General features: G+C 45.9%; 1 protein-coding gene across 1 annotated transcript in view; it reads left to right on the top strand.

Moving 5' to 3' along the window:
* The window catches only part of ADGRL4 (adhesion G protein-coupled receptor L4), a 308,744-nt gene that overhangs the window by 258,099 nt on the left and 38,390 nt on the right, over positions 1 to 12,255 (top strand). Inside the window, exon 14 of the mRNA XM_088450302.1 lies at positions 9,804 to 9,895. Within this exon, the coding sequence (XP_088306428.1) occupies positions 9,804 to 9,895 (92 nt within the window). The remainder of the gene's footprint in view (positions 1 to 9,803; positions 9,896 to 12,255) is intronic.

The following is a 12,255-nucleotide window of genomic DNA, read 5'->3' as shown; positions in this document are numbered from 1 at the left end:
CTGTTGACTAGCAGACCTGACACATCTAAAAACATTGGCCCTCATTCAGAGCCGGACGCTATTTGCGGTCGTTCGTTTAAAAACAAGGGGTGGCTATTCAAATGATCCGTACGCACATTGCAGTCTGTTCACACCTCTAAGTCTGAACGAGCGAGCAAAACATACGCTCGTTTATTTCTTAAAAACGCCCCCTGGCCGCTCGCATCCTACGTCATGTCCGCTATTTATTAGATTAATCGAGTACATCGACCAGCGTATGAACTGCTCGCTATTCTTGTGGTTGGTGTTTGCTACCACAAATTTGCGAGCAGTTCTGGCTATAAAATAACCCAGTGACGTGAACAATGACGCTGCTGTTTTAAATATCCACACCCATAAAACGCCCGTTTTGACCTTTAAGCACGCCTGCGTTCGGATCTCCACTCCCCATTTTCAAGCACCTTCCCCTGTTACCACCCACATACGCCTCATTCTGTCAATCAAAATAGCAGGCACTCGCTATATTGCGTACCAATGAATTTCGGCCGCACTGACTGGTTCGCGCATGCGTACTAAAAACCGTACGCATGCGCAGATGTGCAAACATCGCTCGGAACGAGCGTACTGCCGCTAACGAGCGGCTCTGAATGAGGGCCATTGTGTCTGTATAACAGTGTGAAGTCTGCAAAGTTGTTGCGTTTTGGCTTAAAAAAAACTCACCCTAAACTTTCTATCGGAAGTCTCAGCGAGTTTCAGTATTTGCGCTGGAATGTTTGCCAGATAGGCACGATCGGATGTGGCTTTGCACTTTATAAAGTCATAGTATTTCCTCTTTAGCCGCTTCCCATGCAGAGGTTCAAACGTGGTGAAAATCAGAACAAATGCGAAGTCAAAACAACATTAAAGGTTTAAGGCACCAAACAGGAATGTACATTATGAGCGCTGCATTAATCCCTACCAGCTAATGTGTCACATAAGTGTGTATTTATTGAGAGAGATCTGAAAGCCACGGGATTAACAAACCAGCCCTCTTTATCCTCCTCCAAACTGTAGCAACACTGTCCCTTTTTGTTTTGAAGCTAAAGAGCCAAATTCCTATTAAATTAGCTCCTCGCTACTTATAGGTATAGAATCACAGATACTGAGATCAGACAGTACAGTGAGGCCCATCCAGCGACAGCTGGGCTCTCAGATGCCAGCTCTTACACAAATAATAGAAACAAACACAGTACACACCCACAAGTACCCCCACATAACAATAACCACACACACACCAATACCCACACACACCAATTCCCGCACACATCAGCACTCCCACACACCAGCACTCCCATACACCAGCAGTACACCTATACAACAATACCCACACACACCAATATACCCACACACACCAATACCCCCACACACCAGTACCTCCACACACTAATACCCACACACACCAGTACCCCCACACACTAATACCCACACACCAATATCCCCACACCCAAATACCCCCACACACCAGTACCCCCACACACCAGTACCCCTACACAACAATACCCACACACACCCATACCCCCACACACCAATACCCTCACACACCAGTACCCCCACACACCAGTACCACGCACACACCAGTACCACCACACACCAATACCCACACACACCAGTACCTCCACACACCAGTACCACACACACACCAGTACCCCCACACACCAGTACTCCCACACACCAGTACATGCACCAGCACACATACACAGTAAACACACCACACACCAGTAAACTCATACATCAGTACATACACACACCAGTATACACACACACACCAGTATGGGTACCCACAGGTTGGACTTGTGCCTTCACCTGTAATGGGACTTTGGATCTCAGGCCAAGATTCAGAGCCGGACGTTCTGACCAGTGCGCTCGCTCTGAATCAGGGCCGTCCTATTTAAATTTGGAGCGACTCTGTGGTCCTCTCACTGAGATAGTTCAGCAGCATCCCAAACTCCGACAGTATTATTCTACAAGAAACGTACAGTACCACAGATGAGACCAAGGAGGAGATGTATCAAACCTTCGAGAGAGATAAAGTACCAACCAGTCAGCTCCTGTTTCTAAGGCTTAATACATCTTCCCCCAAGATTTGATGCATCTTCCCCAAATAAAACTGAATGCTGGCACTGACTCTATCTTACAGTCTCCAGACCTTAGATACTTAGAAAACCAAGGAGGTGGTGGTTAAGTTTCACGTAAATCTTAAATGAAAAGCTACTGTACCAAGACAATAAAAGACCCTGAACTTTGATGCGTGGGACTAACCTCTTTGGATGTCACTCTGGTGGATTGTTTAAATCAAGGCCAGGTCCCCTCTATCAAGGAAATGAATGAAAAATTAGATGTGTCCCCCCCTCCCTCATTTTACGCCGGATACACACTAAGCGATATGTCGCCCGATCCGGCGTATCAAAGAAACATATCGGGCACATTGGCAACCCGCTATGTCTCTGATGATGCGCGCCCCTGCAGGTCCGACGGGCAACATTGTCAGCGAATGCAGCATGGCCCCCACCATTCCTGCCGGCATCAGCACGTTTGTATGCACTTGCCGATGCCGGCACCCCACCGGATCCCATCGCTAACGAGGTCAGTACACACTAGACATCGTACCAGCCTTTACACGCATTACTGGATATTTCAAGTTGCCAGTCTTCCAAATTTCATTCTAAACATTAAAATTTTTATATTCCTCAAACTGAGGCCTAGAATAAAACCACCCAGATCTAACAGGCATCATATCATGGGAAAAAATTATGTTTTATTGTATATATGAAGGCTTGCCCCTCCAATAGGAGTACCTTTGTTTCTCTTTACTCTTGTCTGATTTCCCTATGGGAAAAACCCTAGGGAGCACCCTCTAAGGTGGTATTTACACCAGGATTCATTTTAGGGAATGTTCTAATTGTACATATTTATATATTATTTATTTTTCCTGTGCAGCCTGACTACAAGCCCTTCTCCCTCATTCTCTTCTTTTGTGATAGGCTTCATATCATGTAGGAGAACTTCCCATAACCCATGCTGAATAGTATACACCTAGGCTAGCACATCACAACTCAACACTACTCATGCTATTAGCACCTGATACATATTGGGTGGAGGGGGGAGTGGTGATACTGTACATGGGAGCCCATTGTACAGTATAAGTTAAGGGGCCCATACATCTTAGGTACATGTCCCCAATTCCACCATTCGCTGAATGGAAACATCGATCAGCGGCCATTAATTATTCGTGATTAAAAATCCCTAATTTACTCATTAAAACCATTCTTGGGTCAGGATCGGGGAACCAAGAGTTTTCAAAATGTTGAATATTCCCCATTCCACGACCCACCCGTCAGTAGAATGGGGAATTGCCCAAAACCATTGTAGATGTATGCTGCCTTAAACCTGCATCTGCCCACATGGGGGAGGGGTTTATCAAACCTTTGAGAGAGAAAAGTGGAGGTTACCCAATGCAACCAATCAGCTACTAGTTATCTTTTATCTATCACAGTTAATAGAACGACAGTTGCTGTGATCTAATCACAATGACATTGTCACACAGCTCCAGGGTCCATCTAATCACAGCAACATTGTCACACAGCTCCAGGGTCCATCTAATCACAGCAACATTGTCACACAGCTCCAGGGTCCATTTAATCACAGCGACATTGTCACACAGCTCAAAGGTCCATCTAATCACAGTGACATTGTCACACAGCTCCAGGGTCCATCTAATCACAGCGACATTGTCACACAGCTCAAAGGTCCATCTAATCACAGCAACATTGTCACACAGCTCCAGGGTCCATCTAATCACAGCGACATTGTCACACAGCTCCAGGGTCCACCTAATCACAGCAACATTGTCACACAGCTCCAGGGTCCATCTAATCATAGTGACATTGTCACACAGCTCCAGGGTCTATCTAATCACAGCAACATTGTCACACAGCTCAAAGGTCCATCTAATCACAGCAACATTGTCACACAGCTCCAGGGTCCATCTAATCACAGCAACATTGTCACACAGCTCCAGGGTCCATTTAATCACAGCGACATTGTCACACAGCTCAAAGGTCCATCTAATCACAGCAACATTGTCACACAGCTCCAGGGTCCATCTAATCACAGCGACATTGTCACACAGCTCAAAGGTCCATCTAATCACAGCAACATTGTCACACAGCTCCAGGGTCCATCCAATCACAGCGACATTGTCACACAGCTCCAGGGTCCACCTAATCACAGCAACATTGTCACACAGCTCCAGGGTCCATCTAATCATAGTGACATTGTCACACAGCTCCAGGGTCTATCTAATCACAGCAACATTGTCACACAGCTCCAGGGTCCATTTAATCACAGCGACATTGTCACACAGCTCAAAGGTCCATCTAATCACAGTGACATTGTCACACAGCTCCAGGGTCCATCTAATCACAGCGACATTGTCACACAGCTCAAAGGTCCATCTAATCACGGCAACATTGTCACACAGCTCCAGGGTCCATCTAATCACAGCGACATTGTCACACAGCTCCAGGGCCCATCTAATCACAGCAACATTGTCACACAGCTCCAGGGTCCATTTAATCACAGCGACATTGTCACACAGCTCAAAGGTCCATCTAATCACAGTGACATTGTCACACAGCTCCAGGGTCCATCTAATCACAGCGACATTGTCACACAGCTCAAAGGTCCATCTAATCACAGCAACATTGTCACACAGCTCCAGGGTCCATCTAATCACAACGACATTGTCACACAGCTCCAGGGTCCACCTAATCACAGCAACATTGTCACACAGCTCCAGGGTCCATTTAATCACAGCGACATTGTCACACAGCTCAAAGGTCCATCTAATCACAGTGACATTGTCACACAGCTCCAGGGTCCATCTAATCACAGCGACATTGTCACACAGCTCAAAGGTCCATCTAATCACAGCAACATTGTCACACAGTTCCAGGGTCCATCCAATCACAGCGACATTGTCACACAGCTCCAGGGTCCATCTAATCACAGCGACATTGTCACACAGCTCCAGGGTCCATCTAATCACAGCGACATTGTCACACAGCTCCAGGGTCCATCTAAACACAACGACATTGTCACACACCTCCAGGGTCCATCTAATCACAGTGACATTGTCACACAGCTCCAGGGTCCATCTAATCACAGTGACATTGTCAAACAACTCCAGGGTCCATCTAATCACAGCGACATTGTCACACAGCTCCAGGGTCCATTTAATCACAGCGACATTGTCACACAGCTCAAGGGTCCATCCAATCACAGTGACATTGTCACACAGCTCCAGGGTCCATCTAATCACAGCGACATTGTCACACAGCTCCTGGGTTCATCTAATCACAACGACATTGTCACACACCTCCAGGGTCCATCTAATCACAGTGACATTGTCACACAGCTCTAGGGTCCATCTAATCACATTGATATTGTCACACAGTTCCAGGGTCCATCTAATCACAGCGACATTGTCACACAGCTCTAGGGTCCATCTAATCACAGCGACATTGTCACACAGCTCCAGGGTCCATCTATTCAGAGTGACATTGTCACACAGCTCCAGGGTCCATCTAATCACAACGACATTGTCACACAGCTCCAGGGTCCATCTAATCACAGCGACATTGTCACACTGCTCCAGGGTCCATCTAATCACAGCGAAATTGTCACACAGCTCTAGGGCTCATCTAATCACAGCGACATTGTCACGCAGCTCCAGGGTTCATCTAATCACAGCGACATTGTCACATTGCTCCAGGGTTCATCTAATCACAGAGACATTGTCACACAGCTCCAGGGTTCATCTAATCACAGAGACATTGTGACACAGCTCCAGGGTTCATCTAATCACAGCGACATTGTCACGCAGCTCCAGGGTCCATCTATTCACAGCGACTTTGTCACACAGCTCCAGGGTCCATCTAATCACAGCGACATTGTCACACAGCTCCAGGGTTCATCTAATCACAGCGACATTGTCACACAGCTCCAGGGTCCATCTAATCACAGCGACATTGTCACACAGCTCCAGGGTTCATCTAATCACAGCGACATTGTCACACAGCTCCAGGGTTCATTTAATCACAGTGACAGGAATGGCCAACCTGTGGCTCTCCAGCTGTTGTAAAACTACAAGTCCCAGCATGCACTGCTTCAGTTTTGCTATTAGGGAATGCTAAAACTGTGGCAGGCCATGTGTAGTTTCACAACAGCTGGAGAGCCACAAGTTGGCCAGGCCTGATCTAATCGATACAAAGTGGCGGTAAAAGAAATTCAAAGACAAATTCATTTTCCGGGTTTTTTAAAAACCATAAAGGGCCAAATGTAATAGGGTGAGAGATTAGAGAATGTGAGAGTTTAGCAGTAACACTATCACATTGGTAAAGTTTTATCTTCAAAATGAGAAAAAACGGGATGAGAGTTTAAATCGTGAGAGATTTTTGAGTCTAAAAACAGCGAGTTTGTATGTTCTCGGACTCTATTACATTGGCCGAGTTTTAGTTGTCAGATTCTATTACATTGGCCGAGTTTTATGTTGTCAGACTCTATTACCTTGACCGAGTTTTATGTTGTCAGACTCTATTACCTTGACCGAGTTTTATGTTCTCAGACTCTATTACCTTGACCGAGTTTTATGTTCTCAGACTCTATTACATTGGCCGAGTTTTATGTTCTCGGACTCTATTACATTGGCCGAGTTTTATGTTCTCGGACTCTATTACATTGGCCGAGTTTTATGTCCTCGGACTCTATTACATTGGCCGAGTTTTATGTTCTCAGACTCTTACATTGGCCGAGTTTTATGTTCTCAGACTCTATTACATTGGCCCAGTTTTATGTTCTCGGACTCTATTACATTGGGCGAGTTTTATGTTCTCGGACTCTTACATTGGGCGAGTTTTATGTTCTCGGACTCTTACATTGGGTGAGTTTTATGTTCTCGGACTCTTACATTGGGTGAGTTTTATGTTCTCAGACTCTATTACATTGGCTGAGTTTTATGTTCTCAGACTCTATTACACTGGGCGAGTTTTATGTTCTCGGACTCTTACACTGGGTGAGTTTTAGGTTCTCAGACTCTATTACATTGGCCGAGTTTTATGTTCTCGGACTCTATTACATTGGGCGAGTTTTATGTTCTCGGACTCTTACATTGGGGGAGTTTTATGTTCTCAGACTCTATTACATTGGCCGAGTTTATAAAGTGTGAGAGACTACTGCTAAACTCCCACATATTCTAAACTCTCACCCTATCAGATTTGGACCAAAACATTGAACCATGATTAAGAAATTGGGATATCGTGCTGACAGAGGAATCAGACATTCATCAATAGGTATTGTAACTATTCAACATATAGACAAAGGACATCAAGGAATTTCATGTCTCCATATACACTACTAGAGTAATTAGCATTTTTTCTGTGACTAAGGTACAAATTTATTATAAGGACAAATTATTAGTATATTATTAACACTTCTATAGGTTATGTCACTACTATACACTATTGATAAACCCTGGGCTAGGAAATCATCTACTGTAGATACATTAAAAAGCAAATGTTATACCCTACACTAATTATTTCACCATCTCCGTCCTCACACGTGATTCAGTTTTACAAAACCACCTCCGAAAAACGACCTATCAGGGGGATTGTGAGATATGGACATAAAATGCCGCTGTCCGAATCGTTACACAGACCCGGGAAATTCTGCCATAGCAATGCCTAAAGCCAAGGACTTTGCGTGTGACAAGATTGTCACAGAACATCTAATGAATGGGTATTTGTTGTCAGAATGCGTTCTGTTGTTGTTACCCAGTGCAGTAAAGGGACAGGTGAAATCCAAGATATATTGTGTGTTCTCCTGATGTACCATGCTGGTAATACATCCACCCGAGGACAGCGACGCTGCTTCTGTCATTATATGAGTAATAGAACAACTTGACGCTGCAGTAGATGAAACAAGAGTTCCTATGAGAAATTATCTGCAGGAACTGCAGGAACACAGAAAACAAGCAATCCAAACATATTCTGTATTTGAGTTAAGTTTCTAGAAAATATACCAGTATGGATTCATCTAGAGGTATTTATAAAAGCCTATTATGCTGCATATTCATATTTTTAATATTGTAAGTAACAAGGATGGTATGGCACTGCTATGGGGCCCCCTGCCCAGGCTCTGGTGCATGTGGCACAAAGCCCCTTTGATGCTTCACTGTGTATGGGTAAAAGAGGCGCCAATGCGAGGGCGCTGCCTCCCCCATGTTCTTTTGCTTGCTCTGATGCCCCAACGCTGCTCTCATACCTACGGCCCATGGGTGTATCTATAATGCATGGGCTGTTCTAGAGAGGGAGGCCCATATGCAGTCCCCATGTGGGACCCCCCCCCTTTCCGTTCATGTTGGCGCTGCCAAGTAAACTCTGGCACAAATATCAGGACAAATGGCACAATTTAAATATAATGTGTGTATTTGTATATATACATATATATATATATATATATATATATATATATATTGGTGGAAGTGGATATTTGAAGTGGGGGCATAGAGAATTAATGTGCGCACACGCCGAAGGCGCGCTCCAAAAAATGGGCATGGTCACGGGTCTACACCAGACACCCCCGGACCCCTCCTTCACCAGACACCCCGGGACCCCTCCTTCACCAGACACCCCTGGCCCCCTCCCTCACCAGACACCCTTGGCCCCCTCCCTCACCAGACACCCCTGGCCCCCTCCCTCACCAGACAATTCCAGGCCCCTCCCTAACCAGACACCTCCAGACCCCTCTCTCACCTGACACCGAGCGGCAGGTGGACTTTCGGCACATGCGAGTGGGCGGGGGTGCCGGGCCACAAGGCTGGACTCTGCAGCTTTGATGCTGCAGAGTCCTTCTGTAAGGAGACAGCTCCCGGCACACGCAGGATGGAAGGGCGGGCAGTCAGCAGCGGCACACTGCAGACTGGAGGCCAGCCTTTTCAGAGCTCCGCTCCTCACTGACACGCTAGCGCGCACGGTCCAACGTCATGTCGTTACCGTGCGCTCGTGCACCAAATGGTTGATTCCGATTGGTGCTTACCTAGGGGAGGCGGAGCTTACACAGGGGAAGGTCCTCCCGGTCAGTCTGAGTGGCGTTACAGCCGCCCTGATGCCGGCCATTAAATGCATTATTCTATAATTTATAGATAATGCGAAATTGCAGCAGAGGCAGTTTTGCCTATGTTAAAGGGGTCAGGCGGAGCGCCCCGTGCGATTGCACGGGTCGCCCGCCCCTAGAAACGGCCCTGTGTACCCTGCACCTATTATAGATATAACCCTGGCTACAGAGTGTGCGGTTCTCTTAGTCTTGATGGGTGAAGGCCTTTCTCACTCAATTATAGGAAAAAATCCTGATTACCGTAGTTGTCACCAGTGGCGGCTCCAGAGGTGGCGCTGCAGCACAGTCAAAAATTCAAAGAGGTAAGCCACACCAACTGCCACCCCAAACACTGCCAAACATCGCCTGCCGGGACACTGGCAGTTGGTGTGACCCCCCTATTTGAATTTTGGACTGTGCTGCAGCCCCACTGGTTGTCACCGTCACTGGAAGAAATTACCAACCTTCCTTTTACTGTGACATTGTTATTAATACAGCGGATTTTCACCAGTTCAGGCCAGTAATGTGCTGGTCAGTGGGTAACCCTACTGGTGACCTGTTATATACAGTATATACAATATTAAGGCACAATGGCTCCCCTTATTAATATAGTGTATTACTGTTTTATTTTCCAGGTTAATTTAATGGCATTCGGAGTGATAATATACAAAGTTTTTCGGCATACCGCCATGTTGAAGCCAGAAGTTAGTTGCTATGAAAACATAAGGTACGTGATCCATTTAAGGCTCAATATCTGACGGTAATTATGCTGAAATATGACTCATTGTAAAAATTATATGGTGGACACACTGGTACGACCCATGCACAAGAAATGTTACTATGACCAATAGCAATTAAGTAGATTGCAAACAATGAAAGCACACGTCTGATTTATTGATATGACCTATTGGATGAACCGACAGGTGATCCCAATAGGGTGACAGCGGATGTCAAAGTGGATGTCCGTAATCAGGATACTGGGTTTATTGGTAACAGTAACAGTGGTAATACAACAGTGGCAAACTCTAGGCTGAGAATGCATCATGGCATCACAGAATCGAGGGTCGGACTTCCCGGTGACTCCAGGTCCTAGTGCCTGGATGTAATAAAAGCATCTTCTCTTCTGTGACTTTTCTTTTATATCATTTTCTCCTGTATATCTTAAAGAGGACATATTGATGAATAAAGCAATGAAAATGATAAATCATTCTGTACATATACATATATATATATATATATATATATATATATATATATATTATACAGTATATATGATTATGTAGATATCCCCTCAGTCAGTACACCGGGCCAGAGTGTATAAGGTGGTAATTGTGCTGCGCAGTCATTGGATGCTGGTGGCGGTTAGTCCACACGTGGTACAGCTGAACCAGGTCTTATGTTTAGTATAAGACACAGGGATATAATAGATGTGCAAATAGTAGTATTAGTGCAGCCTGGAGCATTAAGGTACTGCTGGGCTTTGTAGTGCAGTGGACATCAGAGTGATAAAAAAAACACCTGTGTATAGTAGCATTATACCCCTTTAGTAGTGGTAGCGATATAGCATACTTGCAGTACTCTGTTGGCACTGCTGGTCTGGTATATCAGCGGCAGTCTCAGAAGTGCATCCATTCACCAGGAACGCCAGGCAGGAAAGATGCGTGAACAGTAGCGCATATTGGTGATCAGGCATCCTGCTGGTCCTAGAGACCCCTGGCTCAGTTACCTGTTTGGCACTATCAATGAAGGCAGCACAGGAGTGCTCCTCATCCACTATATATATAACTGGCCAAATTTTTGGCACGTCGGTTATAAAAATTGCAATTTTTGCAAAAATAAAATTGTCAAATACTCAAGGGTTGGAGACCCTGATGAAACCCTCCCACTCTTATTAATAAATACATCTATCTACGCGTTTCTCCACATGCCTGATGGTAGGGAGAGTCTGATTTTAGGAAGAAATGTTTGATTATATCCAGCTGTTCCACTTCTTATGAGACAAATCTCTTATTCTCTCCATCACCGTATATTACTGCACCAGTCATCTGTCTCTCCATCACCGTGTATTACTGCACCAGTCACCTGTCTCTCCATCACCGTGTGTTACTGCACCAGTCACCTGTCTCTCCATCACCGTGTGTTACTGCACCAGTCACCTGTCTCTCCATCACCGTGTGTTACTGCACCAGTCACCTGTCTCTCCATCACCGTGTGTTACTGCACCAGTCACCTGTCTCTCCATCACCGTGTGTTACTGCACCAGTCTCCTGTCTCTCCATCACCGTGTGTTACTGCACCAGTCACCTGTCTCTCCATCACCGTGTATTACTGCACCAGTCATCTGTCTCTCCATCACCGTGTATTACTGCACCAGTCATCTGTCTCTCCATCACCGTGTATTACTGCACCAGTCATCTGTCTCTCCATCACCGTGTATTACTGCACCAGTCAACTGTCTCTCCATCACCGTGTATTACTGCACCAGTCATCTGTCTCTCCATCACCGTGTATTACTGCACCAGTCACCTGTCTCTCCATCACCGTGTATTACTGCACCAGTCACCTGTGTCTCCATCACCGTGTATTACTGTACCAGTCACCTGTCTCTCCATCACCGTGTATTACTGCACCAGTCACCTGTCTCTCCATCACCGTGTATTACTGCACCAGTCACCTGTCTCTCCATCACCGTGTATTACTGCACCAGTCACCTGTCTCTCCATCACCGTGTATTACTGCACCAGTCACCTGTCTCTCCATCACCGTGTATTACTGCACCAGTCACCTGTCTCTCCATCACCGTGTATTACTGCACCAGTCACCTGTCTCTCCATCACCGTGTATTACTGCACCAGTCACCTGTCTCTCCATCACCGTGTATTACTGCACCAGTCACCTGTCTCTCCATCACCGTGTATTACTGCACCAGTCACCTGTCTCTCCATCACCGTGTATTACTGCACCTGTCACCTGTCTCTCCATCACCGTGTATTACTGTACCAGTCACCTGTGTCTCCATTACCGTGTATTACTGCACCAGTCACCTGTCTCTCCATCACCGTGTATTACTGCACCAGTCACCTGTCT

The sequence above is a fragment of the Taudactylus pleione genome, unplaced genomic scaffold, assembly GCF_031769625.1.
Source record: "Taudactylus pleione unplaced genomic scaffold, aTauple2 ptg000514l, whole genome shotgun sequence".
NCBI classification, from domain to species: Eukaryota; Metazoa; Chordata; class Amphibia; order Anura; family Myobatrachidae; genus Taudactylus; species Taudactylus pleione.
Note: the sequence above shows the minus strand (reverse complement) of the source record. Positions and strands in the feature narration are given on the sequence as shown.